General features: G+C 46.0%; 1 protein-coding gene across 14 annotated transcripts in view; it reads right to left on the bottom strand.

The window, feature by feature from the left end:
• Positions 1 to 19,981, bottom strand: part of DUSP12 (dual specificity phosphatase 12) — a 696,805-nt gene that overhangs the window by 115,697 nt on the left and 561,127 nt on the right. For all 14 annotated transcript variants that reach the window (XM_069231049.1, XM_069231054.1, XM_069231057.1 and 11 more), the window contains one exon: positions 12,300 to 12,486. In XM_069231049.1, coding sequence (XP_069087150.1) covers positions 12,300 to 12,486 — 187 coding nt within the window. The remainder of the gene's footprint in view (positions 1 to 12,299; positions 12,487 to 19,981) is intronic.

Genomic DNA, 19,981 nt, shown 5'->3' with positions numbered 1-19,981 from the left:
GAGTGGTGGGTCGCTCCAACTCCCGAAAAAGCAGGGAAGCACAAAGTCAAACCTGGCAACGGCTCCGCAGAACAGTGCCTTGATCGCCAATGTTCTGTTGTCACGCTAGCCAACAGACGGGCTGAAGTAGGAACATGCTTTGACTTCTTGTGCTTCTCATGCCTCTCCCAAATGTCCCTAGGACTTGGAACAGGAAGAAGCGGACATGGGGTACTCCTGTAGTGGTCCTGCGATCTTCTACTCGATTGAGACCGAGATCTCCTAGGAGTCGCCTGCCGGGCTGCTAGCAGCTTCTTCAGGGACCACTCCCTCAAAGCCTTTGGTGCCATTTCCTGGCAGGCCGAGCATCATTTGGAGTCATGGTCGTGCTCGAGACACCACAGAAACAAGAGGTGTGGATCTGTAACAGACATGGGGTGATGACAGGCACCACCGGTTTAAACCCTGTCTTCCTTAAAGCCATCCTCAACACCACCAAGAGGAAAATTCCTCAAATAACTAACTCAACAAAATGTCAAAAAAGTCCTGTCCAAAAAAACGACAGAGGATAGCGCTTCCCCAGATCACTGTCAACTAGCACAGGGAAAGAAGAAACTGACATCAATGTGCCAAGGTGGTGCCTATATGGGCCATTATTCAAGGCTCCAACACTTCTTTTTCACCCTGTGCTCGGCTCCGTGCTCTAGTCTTCACATACACCATTTCAAGGAATGCCAGCATGGCTGCATGGGTTTTGAGTTCTACCTCAGCTCAAGCTGATGACTCCAGGTCATTCCCTAGCAGACATTCAACTGGGATTTCAGAAGAGACCATTACCTGTTTCAGGCCAGTAACTCCTCCCCATTCTGAGGTCACCATAGCCATGGGATGGACCTTAGTCACACTGTCAGCATTGGTGACTGGATACGTTTGTCCAGCCAGATATTGTCATGGGGAAATCAGTTTTTCTGTCACCATGGTGACACTAGCACCTGTTTCCCTCAGGGCTTCTACCTTCGCCCCATTAATCTAGGGATGCGGTCTGTATTTGTTCATGTTAGGTGGCAGACAACCATGGAGGCAACATCTAACCCACACACAGAAACTAAAGTAGCTTCAATGTGAACCCTGATTTGCTCTGGGCACACTGTTGATCCCTCCTAGACATGGACTATACCTGTGCTAACTGGTGTAGTGCTAGGGGGATTCTTTTTGGGACATGCCAAGTCTCCAGTTTGGTGTCCATTCTCTTTACTGTTGAAACACCATGCCTTTTTGGGATCAATGTTTTTATACTTGTACCCATGTGAAGATTGTGAAGAAGCTCGGGCCCACCCTCCTGAGCAGGTTTTTGGAGCCCTTGAGAAGACTGTTTTTGTCCTTAGGTGTCTTACCACCCTTCCCCTGGGGAGACTCTGTAACCCGTTCCTTTGGTCACCCCCAGTGGAAGTCGTGGTCACCCTTGTCTTGACCCAATGGTCTGCCTTCTTTCCCAATTCTTGGGGAGAAATTGGACCTAGGTGTAGGAAAGTACCATCTTGCCTGGCATGTTACCCCCATTTTTCACTGTATATATGTTGTTTAAGTTGTATGTGTCACTGGGACCCTGTTCACCAGGGCCCCAGTGCTCATAAGTGTGCCTGAATGTGTTACCTGTGTAGTGACTAACTGTCTCACTGAGGCTCTCCTAATCAGAACCTCAGTGGTTATGCTCTCTCATTTCTTTCAAATTGTCACTAACAGGCTAGTGACCAATTTTACCAATTTACATTGGCTTACTGGAACACCCTTATAATTCCCTAGTATATGGTACTGAGGTACCCAGGGTATTGGGGTTCCAGGAGATCCCTATGGGCTGCAGCATTTCTTTTGCCACCCATAGGGAGCTCTGACAATTCTTACACAGGCCTGCCACTGCAGTCTGAGTGAAATAACGTCCACGTTATTTCACAGCCATTTTACACTGCACTTAAGTAACTTATAAGTCACCTATATGTCTAACCTTTACCTGGTAAAGGTTAGGTGCAAAGTTACTTAGTGTGAGGGCACCCTGGCACTAGCCAAGGTGCCCCCACATTGTTCAGGGCCAATTCCCCGGACTTTGTGAGTGCGGGGACACCATTACACGCGTGCACTACATATAGGTCACTACCTATATGTAGCTTCACAATGGTAACTCCGAATATGGCCATGTAACATGTCTATGATCATGGAATTGCCCCCTCTATACCATCCTGGCATAGGTGGCACAATCCCATGATCCCAGTGGTCTGTAGCACAAACCCTGGTACTGCCAAACTGCCCTTCCTGGGGTTTCACTGCAGCTGCTGCTGCTGCCAACCCCTCAGACAGGCATCTGCCCTCCTGGGGTCCAGCTAGGCCTGGCCCAGGATGGCAGAACAAAGGACTTCCTCTGAGAGAGGGTGTTACACCCTCTCCCTTTGGAAAATGGTGTGAAGGCAGGGGAGGAGTAGCCTCCCCCAGCCTCTGGAAATGCTTTCTTGGGCACAGATGTGCCCAATTCTGCATAAGCCAGTCTACACCGGTTCAGGGGACCCCTTAGCCCTGTCCTGGCGCGAAACTGGACAAAGAAAAGGGGAGTGACCACTCCCCTGACCTGCACCTCCCCTGGGAGATGTCCAGAGCTCCTCCAGTGTGCTCCAGACCTCTGCCATCTTGGAAACAGAGGTGCTGCTGGCAGACTGGACTGCTCTGAGTGGCCAGTGCCACCAGGTGACGTCAGAGACTCCTTGTGATAGGCTCCTTCAGGTGTTGCTAGCCTATCCTCTCTCCTAGGTAGCCAAACCCTCTTTTCTGGCTATTTAGGGTCTCTGTCTCTGGGGAAACTTTAGATAATGAATGCAAGAGCTCAGCCGAGTTCCTCTGCATCTCTCTCTTCACCTTCTACCAAGGAATCGACTGCTGACCGCGCTGGAAGCCTGCAAAACTGCAACATAGTAGCAAAGACGACTACTGCAACTCTGTAACGCTGATCCTGCCGCCTTCTCGACTGTTTTCCTGGTGGTGCATGCTGTGGGGGTAGTCTGCCTCCTCTCTGCACTAGAAGCTCCGAAGAAATCTCCCGTGGGTCGACGGAATCTTCCCCCTGCAACCGCAGGCACCAAAAAGCTGCATTACCGGTCCCTTGGGTCTCCTCTCAGCACGACGAGCGAGGTCCCTCGAATCCAGCAACTCTGTCCAAGTGGCCCCCACAGTCCAGTGACTCTTCAGTCCAAGTTTGGTGGAGGTAAGTCCTTGCCTCACCTCGCTAGACTGCATTGCTGGGAAACGCGACTTTTGCAGCTACTCCGGCCTCCGTGCACTTCCGGCGGAAATCCTTTGTGCACAGTCCAGCCTGGGTCCACGGCACTCTAACCTGCATTGCACGACCTCCTAAGTTGTTCTCCGGCGACGTGGGACTCCTTTGTGTAACTTCGGGTGAGCACCGTTTCACGCATCCTCGTAGTGCCTGTTTCTGGCACTTCTCCGGGTGCTACCTGCTGCTAAGAGGGCTCCTTGTCTTGCTCGACGTCCCCTCTACCTCCTGGTCCAATTTGCGACATCCTGGTCCCTCCTGGGCCGCAGCAGCATCCAAAAATGCTAACGCACGATTTGCAGCTAGCAAGGCTTGTTGGCGTTCTTTCGGCGGGAAAACACTTCTGCGCGACTCTACAAGGCGAGAGGGATCCGTCCTCCAAAGGGGAAGTCTCTAGCCCTTTGCGTTCCTGCAGAAACCGCAGCTTCTTCTGTCCAGTAGAAGCTTCTTTGCACCCGCAGCTGGCATTTCCTGGGCATCTGCCCATCTCCGACTTGCTTGTGACTTTTGGACTTGGTCCCCTTGTTCCACAGGTACCCCAGATTGGAAATCCAGCGTTGTTGCATTGTTGGTTTGTGTCTTTCCTGCATTATTCCTCTAACACGACTTCTTTGTCCTTAGGGGAACTTTAGTGCACTTTGCACTCACTTTTCAGGGTCTTGGGGAGGGTTATTTTCCTAACTCTCACTATTTTCTAATAGTCCCAGCGACCCTCTACAAGGTCACATAGGTTTGGGGTCCATTCGTGGTTCGCATTCCACTTTTGGAGTATATGGTTTGTGTTGCCCCTATGTAGGAAAGTACCATCTTGCCTGGCATGTTACCCCCATTTTTCACTGTATATATGTTGTTTTAGTTGTATGTGTCACTGGGACCCTGTTCACCAGGGCCCCAGTGCTCATAAGTGTACCTGAATGTGTTACCTGTGTAGTGACTAACTGTCTCACTGAGGCTCTGCTAATCAGAACCTCAGTGGTTATGCTCTCTCATTTCTTTCCAAATTGTCACTCACAGGCTAGTGACTATTTTTACCAATTTACATTGGCTTACTGGAACACCCTTATAATTCCCTAGTATATGGTACTGAAGTACCCAGGGTATTGGGGTTCCAGGAGATCCCTATGGGCTGCAGCATTTCTTTTGCCACCCATAGGGAGCTCTGACAATTCTTACACAGGCCTGCCACTGCAGCCTGAGTGAAATAACGTCCACGTTATTTCACAGCCATTTTACACTGCACTTAAGTAACTTATAAGTCACCTATATGTCTAACCTTTACCTGGTAAAGGTTAGGTGCAAAGTTACTTAGTGTGAGGGCACCCTGGCACTAGCCAAGGTGCCCCCACATTGTTCAGAGCCAATTCCCTGAACTATGTGAGTGCGGGGACACCATTACACGCGTGCACTACATATAGGTCACTACCTATATGTAGCTTCACAATGGTAACTCCGAATATGGCCATGTAACATGTCTATGATCATGGAATTGCCCCCTCTATACCATCCTGGCATAGTTGGCACAATCCCATGATCCCAGTGGTCTGTAGCACAGACCCTGGTACTGCCAAACTGCCCTTCCTGGGGTTTCACTGCAGCTGCTGCTGCTGCCAACCCCTCAGACAGGCATCTGCCCTCCTGGGGTCCAGCCAGGCCTGGCCCAGGATGGCAGAACAAAGGACTTCCTCTGAGAGAGGGTGTTACACCCTCTCCCTTTGGAAAATGGTGTGAAGGCAGGGGAGGAGTAGCCTCCCCCAGCCTCTGGAAATGCTTTCTTGGGCACAGATGTGCCCAATTCTGCATAAGCCAGTCTACACCGGTTCAGGGGACCCCTTAGCCCTGCTCTGGCGCGAAACTGGACAAAGGAAAGGGGAGTGACCACTCCCCTGACCTGCACCTCCCCTGGGAGGTGTCCAGAGCTCCTCCAGTGTGCTCCAGACCTCTGCCATCTTGGAAACAGAGGTGCTGCTGGCACACTGGACTGCTCTGAGTGGCCAGTGCCACCAGGTGACGTCAGAGACTCCTGCTGATAGGCTCCTTCAGGTGTTAGTAGCCTATCCTCTCTCCTAGGTAGCCAAACCCTCTTTTCTGGCTATTTAGGGTCTCTGTCTCTGGGGAAACTTTAGATAACGAATGCAAGAGCTCATCCGAGTTCCTCTGCATCTCTCTCTTCACCTTCTGCCAAGGAATCGACTGCTGACCGCGCTGGAAGCCTGCAAACCTGCAACATAGTAGCAAAGACGACTACTGCAACTCTGTAACGCTGATCCTGCCGCCTTCTCGACTGTTTTCCTGCTTGTGCATGCTGTGGGGGTAGTCTGCCTCCTCTCTGCACCAGAAGCTCCGAAGAAATCTCCTGTGGGTCGACGGAATCTTCCCCCTGCAACCGCAGGCACCAAAAAGCTGCATTACCGGTCCCTTGGGTCTCCTCTCAGCACGACGAGCGAGGTCCCTCGAATCCAGCGACTCTGTCCAAGTGACCCCCACAGTCCAGTGACTCTTCAGTCCAAGTTTGGTGGAGGTAAGTCCTTGCCTCACCTCGCTGGGCTGCATTGCTGGGAACCGCGACTTTTGCAGCTACTCCGGCCCCTGTGCACTTCCGGCGGAAATCCTTTGTGCACAGCCAAGCTTGGGTCCACAGCACTCTAACCTGCATTGCACGACTTTCTAAGTTGGTCTCCGGCGACGTGGGACTCCTTTGTGCGACTTCGGGTGAGCACCGTTTCACGCATCCTCGTAGTGCCTGTTTCTGGCACTTCTCCGGGTGCTACCTGCTGCTGAGAGGGCTCCTTGTCTTGCTCGACGTCCCCTCTCTCTCCTGGTCCAATTTGCGACCTCCTGGTCCCTCCAGGGCCACAGCAGCGTCCAAAAACGCTAACCACACGATTTGCAGCTAGCAAGGCTTGTTGGCGTTCTTTCGGCGGGAAAACACTTCTGCACGACTCTCCACGGCGAGAGGGATCCGTCCACCAAAGGGGAAGTCTCTAGCCCTTTTCGTTCCTGCAGAAACCTCAGCTTCTTCTTCTGTCCAGTAGAAGCTTCTTTGCACCCGCAGCTGGCATTTCCTGGGCATTTGCCCATCTCCGACTTGCTTGTGACTTTTGGACTTGGTCCCCTTGTTCCACAGGTACCCTAGATTGGAAATCCACAGTTGTTGCATTGTTGGTTTGTGTCTTTCCTGCATTATTCCTCTAACACGACTTCTTTGTCCTTAGGGGAACTTTAGTGCACTTTGCACTCACTTTTCAGGGTCTTGGGGAGGGTTATTTTTCTAACTCTCACTATTTTCTAATAGTCCCAGCGACCCTCTACAAGGTCACATAGGTTTGGGGTCCATTCGTGGTTCGCATTCCACTTTTGGAGTATATGGTTTGTGTTGCCCCTATCCCCATTGCATCCTATTGTAACTATACATTGTTTGCACTGTTTTCTAAGACTATACTGCATATTTTTGCTATTGTGTATATATATCTTGTGTATATTTCCTATCCTCTCACTGAGGGTACACTCTAAGATACTTTGGCATATTGTCATAAAAATAAAGTACCTTTATTTCTAGTATAACTGTGTATTGTGTTTTCTTATGATATTGTGCATATGACACTAAGTGGTACTGTAGTAGCTTCACACGTCTCCTAGTTCAGCCTAAGCTGCTCTGCTAAGCTACCATTATCTATCAGCCTAAGCTGCTAGACACCCTATACACTAATAAGGGATAACTGGGCCTGGTGCAAGGTGCAAGTACCCCTTGGTACTCACTACAAGCCAGTCCAGCCTCCTACACTAGGTCTACCAGATATTGATGCAACTTGACACTGAAGCAGTTACTTAAAAAATGTACTTTCACAAATAAATTATAAGCCCCATCATAGTTATGCACTCAACTGCCAGTTATCCAATCATCTAGAGTTTCACTGAGTAGTCTACAAAATCAACTCAGGACTGGCTCAGGGTTTTGTGAGCCCTACTGAACCTAATTCTATATACTCCTCAGTAGTGAATCCAAAGCCCTCAATCAATGTAGCCTTCATGTGGTCATAGGATTCAGCATCTGCACCAGTGTGTGTGAGGGGCCTATCCCTACACTTACCAGTGAAAGGTTGCCAAAGGGGAGCTTCCCAGTGAGAATTGTTTTATCTTCTGGTTCCACAAGCCCTCTCAAAAGCTGTGAATCACTTGGTGATGTCATCACCTTCCTCATACTTGGGGACAATCCCTTTGGGGATTTTAGGGGTGTCAGAGTCCTCTGTCCCTAGTTATTAAGTTGCAGCCACAATTAATGGGTGCTAATCTCATTTCAAATCTCTCCCTTTCTATAGCCAGGAGCGGTCTCTCCAAAGCTAATCTGTTGGCCAACCTGGCTTAAAGGAGGTCCTCTTCATTGAGGCTGCCTGTAATGTTCCCAGAGGAGCTGGACTCCCCTGTGGGAGATCCAGAACCTGTGAGTACGATCCTTGGAGTCAGGGGCATTTGGACCCTGTCCTCCCTAGTTAGGTTAGGAGGCGGGAGTTCATCCTACTGATCCCTAACATCTTCACATCTGAGGTGATGTCTTCCTCCTCAGTAGGGTGTTCCGTTGCATACTCTGCCAAGAGCTCCTGGAGCTTAATCTTGGTAGGATTGGGACCAGTTTTAATTTGTTTCAGTCAGCAGAGGGACCTTAACTCTCTCATCCCGAGATGGAGGTAAGGGGTGAGATTGAGTTCCACCACCATGTCCTCAGAGCTCCTCATTTTGTTACTGAAGTTGGGGATTACTTTAGGAACCAAAAAAAACCTACTTCTAGCTACTTACTCCTAACTATGGTAACTTTTAAATCTAAAATTAAATGCTAAGGGGACTTAACCAAGGCCCTAGCAGGACTTAAACTTTTTTTTTAAACTGTCAATTCAAAAAATCAATTGAATCTTAAGGCAATTTTAGAACTCAGTCATGTGATCAGATATTGGCTGATGGTTTTTATATAACAAAAATATATTTTGTTACTTTATTACTATAACCAGAAGGACTTTGTTGCAGGTCACTACAGTTATCAATAGGTATCAGGCATATGTATCAAATATACTTTGTTTGTTTTTTGTAAAAAAAAAAAAAAAGTTTACAAGTAGCAATTTTTTATTTCAAAAGTTGACAGTGTAATTTTCCATAGGAGTCCATAGAGTCCTGGGGGGGAAAACGTGGTAGCACAAAAAACAGGTAAGTACACAACTTACGATTCCAGTCTTCGGGATTTAGGATGTCCACAGGTCAAAGTTTAGGCTCTCCCCAAAAGTGCACTACCAGCAACACGGGGCCGGCTTGGTGCAGAAGTCAAAGTTAACATCAGGTTTGTAATGGAATCCTATGAAGACTGGGGGTGCTCGGTAGAAAACAGATTGCAGGTAAGTACCCGTGGTTCCAGGATACAGGCCTTAAGGGTTTAGGTCAGCACCGGGGGCCACAGGATCACTCCACACACATCCCCTCAGCGACACAGGGGCGGCTGGGTGTAGGGTGCAAACAGTGCTGGGAGCACAATGCTTTTCAATGGGGGGTCCGGGGGTCACAAATGAAGCTGCAGGCTGGGTCCCGGGGGTCGGTTCCAGGAAACCAAAGGTTGGACAGGCAGGAGAGGTGGCCGCTGGACGTTGTTGGACTGTCGGTCGAATTCCGTAAGGCCAGGGGGCTGCGGGTGCAAGGACCTCCTTGGGCATCGGGTAACTTTGTCATATCCGGTCGGGGTAAAGGGGGGGTCCACTGGATTCAGGCTGCAGGCGTCGTCGTGTTTGCCAGGAGGGGTCAACCCAGGGTGGACACTAGGCCGGAATCGCCTGGGGACCTCCTATGGACCAGAGGGCCACCTGGACTCGGCCATGGGCGTCAGTTGCAGAGTGGACAGGGCTTGCTCATCCTGGGTGGTTCCGGAGATTTTGTCTGGACACGGCTGCTGTCCTGGGGAGTTCGTGGTCCTCTGCTGACCAGGCAGTCCTCTAGGGGTTTGTAAAGGTCGCTGGTCCTGCAGCATGCGTCGCCTTCTTGGAGCAGGCGGTCTTTGAAGCTGCAGGCAGGCCGGTAGCACTGGGGCCAAGTCAGTTGTCGTCTGAAATCTTCACTGCTGGGTCGACTTAGAAGTCCTTCTTCTTTCTTCTGAAGTCGCCAGGAATCTGATGAGTAAAGTTCAAGAGATTACCTAAATACTAGATTTAGGGGTGTTACACGGCTCAGAAGGCAGTAGCCAATGGCTACTGTCCCTGAGGGTGGTTAAACCATTCCTGTGTACATTTCCTTTGGAGATGGGGGCACATTCCTAACTCTATTGGTCCCTGTCGTCCAAAACAAGGTGGAGGATTCTACAAGGAGGGGGTCACTTCAGCTCTGGAAACCTTAGGGGTGGTCCCAGCTGATATGGTCACTCCTCCTTTTTTCCCCTAATTTTCCTGCCAGACTTGCCGCTAAAAGTGGGGCTTGGTCCAGGGGGCAGGCATCTCCACTGGCTGGAGTGCCCTGGGACACTGTAACAGGAGGTCTGAGCCTTTGAGGCTCTCTGCCAAGTGTTACAGTTCCTGCACGGGGGAGGGGTAAGGCACATCCACCCAGAGCAGGCTTTGTTTCTGACCTCAGAGAGCACAAAGGCTCTCACTCCATGGGGTCAGAAACGTGCCTGTTAGTGGCAGGCTGGCACAGACTGGTCAGCCTTACACTAGTCAAGTTGGATTTTATGTATTTCATCTTTGTGAATTATAAACAGTGAACTGTCCATATCTGTATATTAACTGTGAAAAATCTAGATATTTTTATATATCCTATTTTATGAAAATCTTCTGTTGTCATGCAAGGAGTTTAAGAATGTTTGGTTTCTTGGCGTCAAACTCTTACTCATTAAATAATTGCAAGCAATAAACTCTTTCCAAGGGTACTTTCTGTTTTTACCGAAAGAGTACAGTGGTTAATTTAACGTTGGTCCGAAATTTTCAAAGCTTTTTTTCGTATTAGGAAAAAGAAGGGACGTTTCTGACACACGCTGATGTGTCGAAGTATTTGAGCAATAAATATTTTTAAATACTTGACACTGTGTAAATCTGGCTTGGGAGGCCCGCTTGAGTGCTCGCATTTAGCTGACTATTTGGCACATACGTCAAGTACACTTCGACGGGTGGAGACGTGGCAAGAGGAATGACTAGCACTAATCTCATCAGCTTCTCTGTCCTTGCAGGTCACAGAGGATGCCCAATGTAACGTCTTGTTTGTTGCATGAGTCAGTCTAGGAGGAAAACAATTTAAAATAATGTGTCAGAAGCTTCGAACCTCTAGATGGGCCAGGTCCCCATTTTGTTCAACAGCAGTATAGGTTAATGTAAAGTGGACTCGCCAGAGGTACAAAAATTGCAAAGAAGCAGAAGGGAGAGAATGTGCATGGAGCATTCCAGAAACATTTACTTTATATTGTATCCCTCAAAGAACGCATATGTCATTTGGGTAGCTGAATATTTTCCAAAACATGCATGTTTTTAAACCTTGTCTGCCAAGTAAAAAACAAAACAAACAAAAAAATAGGCACAGGAGTTGAGGGTGGGGGAGGGAGGGGGGAGTGAGTTAGAGGGTGTCAAGCAATATGCAGGATGATGGTGGAGGAGCGTGGGACACTGGACAACAGAAGAGGGGGGCGGATGTTAAAGGACAGCAGGGGGAGGGCGACGTGGGGACATCGACAGTGGGAGGAAAAAACAAGCATTTGCAATGCAATGGATCTCGCAGTTGCTAGAGTTAGAGCTATTAGCGTTGTAAACTCCTAACCAGACTGTTCTTGCCACATAAATTGGAAGTGAAAAGTAAAACAGTTTCACACAAGCAAGCTGGTTCAAAGCACCACGCCATGAGCATGAGCGTGAAGGAGACACAAAACGCAAAAGAAGTTTGCTTGCAGTCAAACGTATCAGCCAAAGTACAATTAGTCATGTAACAATGTCAACGTCCAAGGCGGTAACCAAACTGGCCCAAGGAGGGACAAACATAAAGCATTTACCAATGATAATAAAGGATTGTTGAAGGGCAAGCCCATGAACGAGCAACAGTGATGGGCATGAGGTGAGCGTGCTTAAAACTAAAGTAGATAATAACACGACACTGCTATATTCAACCTAAAAAAAGTAGCTCCAGCAGTGGATGAACACTCCAAAAGGAAGCGGTACTTGATTCAGGCTTCACAGAAAATACACACACGTGGGAAGTGTAAGGCAGGCAGAAAATCGTACACAATAACCAATAGGAAGCCAGCAAATGAGAATGACAAGCAAGCCAACAAATGGTAAGTAATGGGAAGACTAAGGGCCTGATTTGGATACTGGCAGACGGTAACAAAATTAAATGGCTCTTTGTGTGGGTAAATCTAAATGCCTTAGTGAGGAGAAATAGTAGGGCAAGTGATTAGGCATCCTAATAACCACTTCATACCCTGCCTCACCTACATTAGAAACACCATAGTCCAACTGCTGAAACTCTTTACTTGACTTCTGCTAACAATGTTAATTTAAGTTCTTCAAAGCAAAGTATAGGGCTACCGTAGCCTCAGAGAATTCCGACCTGTCCAAGCAATCCGTCAGGCTCAATATCTGGACTAAATCAGGCTTCAGCATGTGCTTACAGATTCAAAAGTTGGTTTTGCACCTAGTCTAAAAGAGGTCTGATTAACACAGACCAATCTCTGCAGGTGGTCTAGTAAGGGAAATAAAGAACAAAAAATAGCTCTTCATAATAGAACCCATGTTTGCAGCAGTCCTAACTGAAGAATTTTTGAAAGTCAAGGGTCTAGAGCTGGTTTAACCAATGTAAGAAGGACAAGGACCAGCGTTCAGGCTCAACAGTCACAAATAGACATACAAGAAAGGCATGTGACCATCAGGACTACACAGATGTCTTTTCATTGAAAAAACACCTTTTGTTTGTGTATTATTACAAGTATTTCACAACATATCAACTTGATATGTACATCCTTAAAGTCACACCTTTGGCAAGCTCCTCTCACTCTTACCTGTCCATCTACCACCCCTAGGAGAGCAGGCTCCATCCACTGAACTGGCTCGATAAAATAGGATGTGCACTTAGCCTCATTTGTTTCTCGTAACTGTGTCTGTAGGTTTGTTCTCTTGTGAATAAAAGCTGCCTGGCCGGATCCAAAGGCATGATTCAAAATAGTGAAGCTACGAAATAAAAAGCGCCTGTCAAGAGAGAGGAAAAGGAGAATGTTTACAGCTTCTGCAGCTGAAATAAACAACCAACTTATGAATCGTTGAACTCGACTGGACTTTATTTTCTTTATTTAAAAAAACTGGCTTCTCGTGGTTAAGGTTCTCCCAGTACATACATTTCTTAACATTGCATACATTTGAGATATATTAACTAGATGTCAAGAGAAACTTTTTGTGTGTGCATTTTTGAGAGGCTTGTAGCTCCTTGATCACGCCACCAATATGTCCTCTGAACTATCCAGACACCGAATAAAGAACAATTCCCATACCTTTTTTAAACTAAAAACAAACAAACAAACATCTCAACCTTAAGGTATCCGTGATTTAAAGTGAAGCTGCACTGAGAGCCTAGAAAGAGACAGACACCTAAAGAAGAAACAATTATTCTCAGCAAAGTTTCTGCTACCTGAAAGCAATGTAATTTGTGCAAATGGTTTATCACTAAATGTAATTGCTGCTTACGAGCCAGTATATCCTTTAATTTTGAAGTCACTTGAAACACAGTGAACCATGATTTAACTATTCACAGTGTTTTCCGTCACATGCATAGAACCTGTAGCACTGTAAATGCATGTCACTATTGCCAGTCACGATTCAAATCTGTGACACTCACAGACATCTGCAGCGATCAAATTATCCAACCAGGGTTTCATACCATAAAAAAAGCACATTCACACCAACTAGTTTTCCTTGTACTTACTTTTTATTTAAGGTGCATTATTTTATAAAATTGTTTTACAAAAACAAAATTGTTACAGAGTATTTGTTCTTTTTGCCATGTCCTTAACACCGTCCCCATGCACTCAATATCATAGTTCCCGTACCTTTTCATGCACTTCAGTTGCTACAAATGCAGAGGTCCTGTTTGGAATCCTATGCTGTTTTTCCTAACGAAAAATACAATTGTGAAAATCCTGAGACTCCAAGTCAGAGTCAGGAGTGGATGGGAGAAAATCTTTGGGTATTTCTGTTGGGAATATATGTCTAAAGAGTTTTGTTATGATGGTACATGATTAGATGTTTCTAAAGAGTTCGTTTGTATTGTACATTGATTAGACTTTATCTTATGAACCCAATCAGCTTATAGTTTTTTATTTTTTTTTGGTAGGAACGGACTCCGGTAAAAAGAAATGATTTAGGAGAAAGCAGTCATGTTCACACGAAGAAAGAGAAAGATAGTGTTCTATGGTTGTTACAGGATCTTGCACCATTCTGATTGGATGAACTGTTTTTCTCTTTTTCCCCTCCCCAAGGACTCATTGAAAATGTAGTGTTTTGTTGAACCTTCGTAATGTTACGTGGCTGCTGGAAATAAAAAGTGCAGAAAGTAAAGCCTAATCTTCACTCCTTGTCCTCAATAGAATTGAAACATTCCACTACGATAGCTAGGAATTTTTCATTATTCCGCCTACCCTGAGTGCATAGGGTGGAGTACATTAGGAGGTAGATTTCGACTGGTCAGAGTTTGTCTAGCAATCATTTTTTGTAGCCTGCTTGGTTATTCATTTTCACTTCTGAATTTGATTTTCTCAAATTATTTTTATTTGAGTTTCTATGGTTTGGATTGAGTTGTTTTACTTGTATTCCTTTCTGGGGTGAACATACAGAGGTTTTATTGCTTTTAAGTGACTTAATGTGGTTCTGTAATTATTTTCCTATTCACAAAGTCACACTGTGATTGGGTGTTCAGCCAGGGAGCCATACTGGTATTGGTGAGACATCACTACAAAGCTGTGCTCTGATTGTCTGGTTGCAAGCAGAACCGCACTGTGAAAGGCTGACTTTTGACAGAGCTGTAGTGTTACTGGCCGTTGATCGCTAAGTTTTTAATAGTATTTTATTGTGATTTGAAGCTTGTTTTGAGTTTTAGGTGTAAAACACAGGTGGTGTATTCACAGAGCACAAACCTGAGGCTGATATACCTAGAGTCAGAAATTGCTGAGTAAAGGAACGTCAGCATATTGAATGATGAAAGAGGTTGGGTAGTATACCTGCACCTGGATCTCCACTTGGAATATAAATACACATCACATGATGAAGCAGTACTATTTCCAATGGAGGGTACTTTTAATGTTAAAACCCTACATTTTCTAAGACAAAATATGCACAATTTAATTCAGTGTCCATTTTAACACAGTGCAAAATAAGAATTGCATGGCGACCGAAAAGGAGAGGCAAAAGAAAGATAGGACTATAAAGAAGTCATTTAGAAGTTGGCTAGAAAATAAATGAGATCGTGAAGAGAATGGCTGGAAATAATAGATGACTGAAAGTGTACAAAACCTTTCCTGCTATAGTTATTGGAAAAGAACAGGATAAATAGAAAAACAAAGAGAGGAATGAGGAGTCGGATGACAATGATGACAAATTCAGTTGTGAGCTGTTGAGTTCTAGACCTCCTCCATTTGCTGATGGATCAATGGAGGCAACCCAGACTACTGTAGGTGTTGATAAGGATGCTCTGGAGATACTGCAAAATGACAAGCTCCTAGTGGAGTTGTACCAAGTGTCCCCAAAGAAGTTACAGAGACAATGGTGTAGGAAAGTGCCCCTTTTGGCAAGGTTACCCCCCACTTTTTGCCTGATATTGATGCTGACTTGACAGTGTGTGCTGGGATCCTTCTAACCAGGCACCAGTGTTATTTCCCTAAAATGTACCATTGTTCTCACAATTGGCACACCCCTGGCACACAGCCAAGTCCCTTGTAAAAGGTACCCATGGTACCACGGGCCCTGTGGCCAGTGATGGTCCCAAAGGGCTGCAGCATGCACCAAGCACACGCACACTGCTGTGGTTCTAAAAATTCTGGACCCATGTAATCTGCTTTGCCACAGCAGTACGATTTTAGTATCAAAAGACCGATAATGACTAGTACACTAAGCATGAGCATTTTCGCTCAATTCCAGCAGCGTTTTCACCTCGAAATCACCATTTTCGTCCTGCACTCGTGGCTCCCATTTTATACACGGCAGCCATTTTAAAAGTTGCCCTCACATAGGCTTATAATACAGTCGGATTTGATTCCAAGGACACGTACACCTTGATTGACTTTTCTCTGACCTGGGCAAGCTGGAACCATTGCCTCAGGCCAAACCTGTTTGGTCAGTCCCTCTCCCAGTGGCCGAATCAGATAGCATCAAGGCACACCATGCCATAAAACCCTTATTATCGCTCACACACCCTGCCTAATCTTGCTCACACTTGCACCTGCTCTTTTCTTCTTCTTACTTTACGAGGGGGAGGTGCCCGTTTTTATTGGGGGTCCACACTTATCTGATGTGAAATTCTAGGCCTTGCCGGGTAATTTATTATGGGTTGAATGACATGAAATATGAGGTTTCATCATGACACTGTTTTTTCCTTTGTAGTGAAAACATGTGAATGACCAACCAAAATGTCAAGAATGTTTGCCTGAAGCTTAAAAAACTGTATATAAGGAAACCTGATTTTGCATTGACACACAGTCTCCTGAGAACATACAAGTCGTGCTGTTGTACTTCTAGGACGCTTGTCAATTGGTTGCAGCCAATAAATTCGATCTTTTACTTCACCTAGAAGACTCTGAGTTTCTGTGGTCTGAATCAGGAAAGTACCCGAGGTCTTTGGGTGTACCCTGGCACCGCTGGGTTACCGGATCAGTACCGGTTCTGAAAAACCCAGTACCTCAGTTGGCACCCAACGTGGGGCGATACCAGCGGTACTGGTCCAAGCCTGAGGTTCGTGAGGAGCTTCGTGTGAAACTTCTGGAGGAAGGCCGCCACTTCATCGACCCCTGCATGTCGACGTGGTCCGAAAGTCTTTGCTGCGAGGTTCCCCGCTTCCCGCCGGCTACGAAGGACTGCTGCCCTGGCTATCGCCCTGATTTGGACCCTTGATTTTTGGTAGAGCGAAACGATAAGACGAGTCTTCTGGTGACGTCATTGATATTTTCAGTTAAGTATAAGTGGAGCGTCTCCCAGTCCTTAGTTGGACACTTGGTTTGGTCCTTAGTTGGACACTTGATTTGGTCCTTAGTTGGACACTTGATTTGGTCCTTAAGTTGGACATTTGGTTTGGTATCCCTTCGGGATCACTTTGATTTGGAACTTGCAAGTACCAAAGCCGAAGGACTCGTGTATTCACGAGACTATCGTAAACGATAATCCTTTGAAGTTTGAAGCTAGACTAGTGAGCGAAGATGCCTGGTCTTAGCAGACTTGGAAATGTGTTTTGTCTTGGTTGTAAAAGGGACTCCCGGTTGGAGGACTCATGTCCGGTTCCTCCGATTGGAACTCCAACTTATGAACTATATGTGAAGCACGGAGTAGGCCCCATCACATATAATGAAGTATGGATCCGTTACACCAGAAAAGATGGTGTTTTAAAATGGCCCCAAAATGGTAGCTTTGACACAGAAATCTTAGATAACCTCGAAGTTAGACTCTTTAAGAAGAAAGCCCGGCCGGCAATGTTTGATTCTTTCCGCTTATGGCGTAAAGAAGCCAAGCAAAAGGAAATTAAATTAGCTAAGAAAAATAAGAGAGAAAAAGGTATTTCGATTATGCAAGCTGCTATACAGTTTAAAGATAGCGAAGCAGAACAGTTGAATGAGCAGTTACATAGGTGACACAAAATGACAGTAGATAAATGCTATCCAGTTTTGTCGCCTCTTCAGCAAGATGCAGCAAAAGACTCTGAAAAAGATCCCCTAATGTCGCATTTGCTAAGTTCGCCACCACCCTATGCGCAGAATGCAACGGCACCTCCGCAACCTCTAGTTGCACAACCAGTGGTTGCATTCCCTCCTGCTCCTCCCCAGCACCCACCAGCTATTCTTCAGTTGGTTCCTATTCCTCCGGTGCAGCCTTCTCAAGGGCCACCGGCTTTGACATCTGCTCTGCCTTTACTTCCTACAACTTTGACTACTATAGCGACTACCACTCCTGGTATTGTTTCTGACACTTCTTCTGTCTCTGCCTTGTCTCATTCTGTTTTTCCTCCTGTTCATTTGTCAACCTCTCCCTCTATCCGTCAGAGAATGACAAACACTGTGACTAGTCTTTTATCCCCTCTCTTTGGGTCATTAGCTACGACCCCAGTTACAGAGCGTAAGCAATTGCGTAGCCAATTGCCTGATGGTATGGAGAAAGAGACACTGAATTATTTGGCGCATAAATGGGTTACTGAACCAGCGAGATATGAACTAGAGTCTGTTATGGATGTCTTCCATCAGTGGGAAGAACCGAAACAGAGATACGTTTTTGAGAAAATGTGTACTTTTCTTTCTGAGGATTTAGAGGAAAATGATTTGGAGCCCAATCCGCCTAAGTTGTGTCGTGTACGGTTTGATTTTTCGACAGGTTTGATTGTGGGTTCAGATGTCAAGAAAGCAGTTGCAACGTTATTGTCGTTTAGGACTGAAGGTGTTTCCAGGTTATTGTTTAAATATGATTCTTCTGCTAAAAAGAAAGGGAAACAGTACCCCATGAGAGAAGTTCCCCCACAGTGGAGGGAAGGGGACCCAAATGCTAATCCACCTGTCCTGCCTCATTTCCAGCGTGTATGGGTACACGTTCCATGGAAGCGAGCTGAAGTTTTAGCCCTTAAGCAGACATTGCCTGATCCCCGTAAGAATCCTACAGGGTATTACAAGGAATTGTCACAGACTGCGGGGTCTTGCATTATGAATTTAGCTGACATAGACATGTTGTTTGGGAATGTTGTTCCACAGCCTTTATGGGGAAAGATTCGCCATGCAGACCATGCTCAAGAATTAGGAGACACATGGGCTAATATTGCTGCTGCAGACGCCCGACAAATTGGTGGTGCTAAACCTGAGCCTTTAGTGACAGAACTTCCTGGTAGAATTATTGATTACATGAAAACTATAATGCCTGCGATGCGTGTAAACTGGGATAAATTGTCTGCATGTAAGCAAAAGAAAGAAGAAACGGTATCAGATTTCTTCACCAGGTTTGAAGAAACGTTTGTGGACCACAGTGGTCAAGATATGAGCACGGAAGGTGGTCAACGTTTGTTCGTCGATAAATTTGTGCATAATCTGCTTCCTGAGTTGTGTAAAAAGTTAAAAGATTCAGAAAGTTCTTGGGTAGTTTCCTCTTCAGCGCAGAAATTGGCTACTGCACAATACTACGAAAATAGAGATAAAGATGAGAGAGATAGAATAGAGAAGAAAACAAAAGATTTAAAAACGAAGGTTCTGTTACAACAAGCGTACCCGCCACGTGGTGCACAGAACAACTATCAGAATAACTATCAGCCCCAACCGTTTCAGAGAAACTCGCAAAGAGCCGAGTATGCTCAACCACGTATCCCAGTAGGTCCCAATCAGTGTTCATATTGTAAGGAAGAGGGTCATTTCAAGTATAGTTGCCCTGCTTTGCTACAGCGCGCAAATGGTACTTCCGGTTTAAGAGGTCGATGTGTTCCACAAGCACCTAGAGGAAGAGGACGTGGATATGTTCCCCAGAACGCGCGCCCATTCCTCCCTCAAAACTCAATGAACAGATTTGATCAACAGGTTAATGCATCCGGTAGGACGGCTCAGTACTATACTGATGATTACTATACAGAGGGTGAGCATTTGGACAGTAATGATTGCTAGGACAGCCATAGACAAAGAGAGGGAGTTGTTTCAGTTCCAGTAGATCAGAGTGGGCCTTATGTTAAGGTGATTGCATCAGGTGTGTCAGAACCTTTTCTGTTGGATACTGGTGCTACCAAGAGTTCTATTATGCACTCAAAACTCCCTGGCGCACCTTTGTCTGGCGAAACAAATGTATCAGTAGGGTTTTCCGGCGCCCCAGTTAGAAATCCGATTTCTAACCCTATATCTCTTTCTGTTGGACCTTGTAAATTTGAAACACCCCTTATTTTGACGACAGGTTGTGGCGAGAACTTGTTAGGATTAGATTTGTTAAAGAGATTGTATGCAACATTGTATTGCTCTCCTTCTGGAGTGCAACTCACATTGGGTAAGAAAGTGGTTTCACCAATGTATTTGTCAAAGGACAGATTTCCACCAGAATTTTCGTCTCTTCCTAATACTCTTTGGGCTACTGGACCTAATGATGTAGGTCTTTTGGAAATTCAGCCATATGTGATAACATTAAAAGCCAATGTTAAAATGCCACGTATTCCCCAATACAAGATCTCTAGTGAGGGGGAAAAAGCGTTGATGGCAATTATTCGTGATCTGATTGAGAAGGATGTAATTGAAGAGACAAGAGGCAACGTTTGCAATAGTCCTGTTTTGCCTGTCTTGAAGCATACTGACCCTACTCAGCCACCTGTTTATAGGTTTGTAATTGATCTTAGACAGGTGAACAAAATAGTTGTGCCACAGTTTCCAGTCGTCCCCGATATCACTGCATTGTTGACAATGATTCCGGCTTCAGCCACTTGGTTTTCAGTAATAGACCTGAAGAATGCTTTCTTCAGCATCCCTATTGCAGAAGAGAGCAG

The sequence above is a fragment of the Pleurodeles waltl genome, chromosome 4_2, assembly GCF_031143425.1.
Source record: "Pleurodeles waltl isolate 20211129_DDA chromosome 4_2, aPleWal1.hap1.20221129, whole genome shotgun sequence".
NCBI lineage: Eukaryota > Metazoa > Chordata > Amphibia > Caudata > Salamandridae > Pleurodeles > Pleurodeles waltl.
This window is presented reverse-complemented; position numbering and strand designations above follow the sequence as displayed.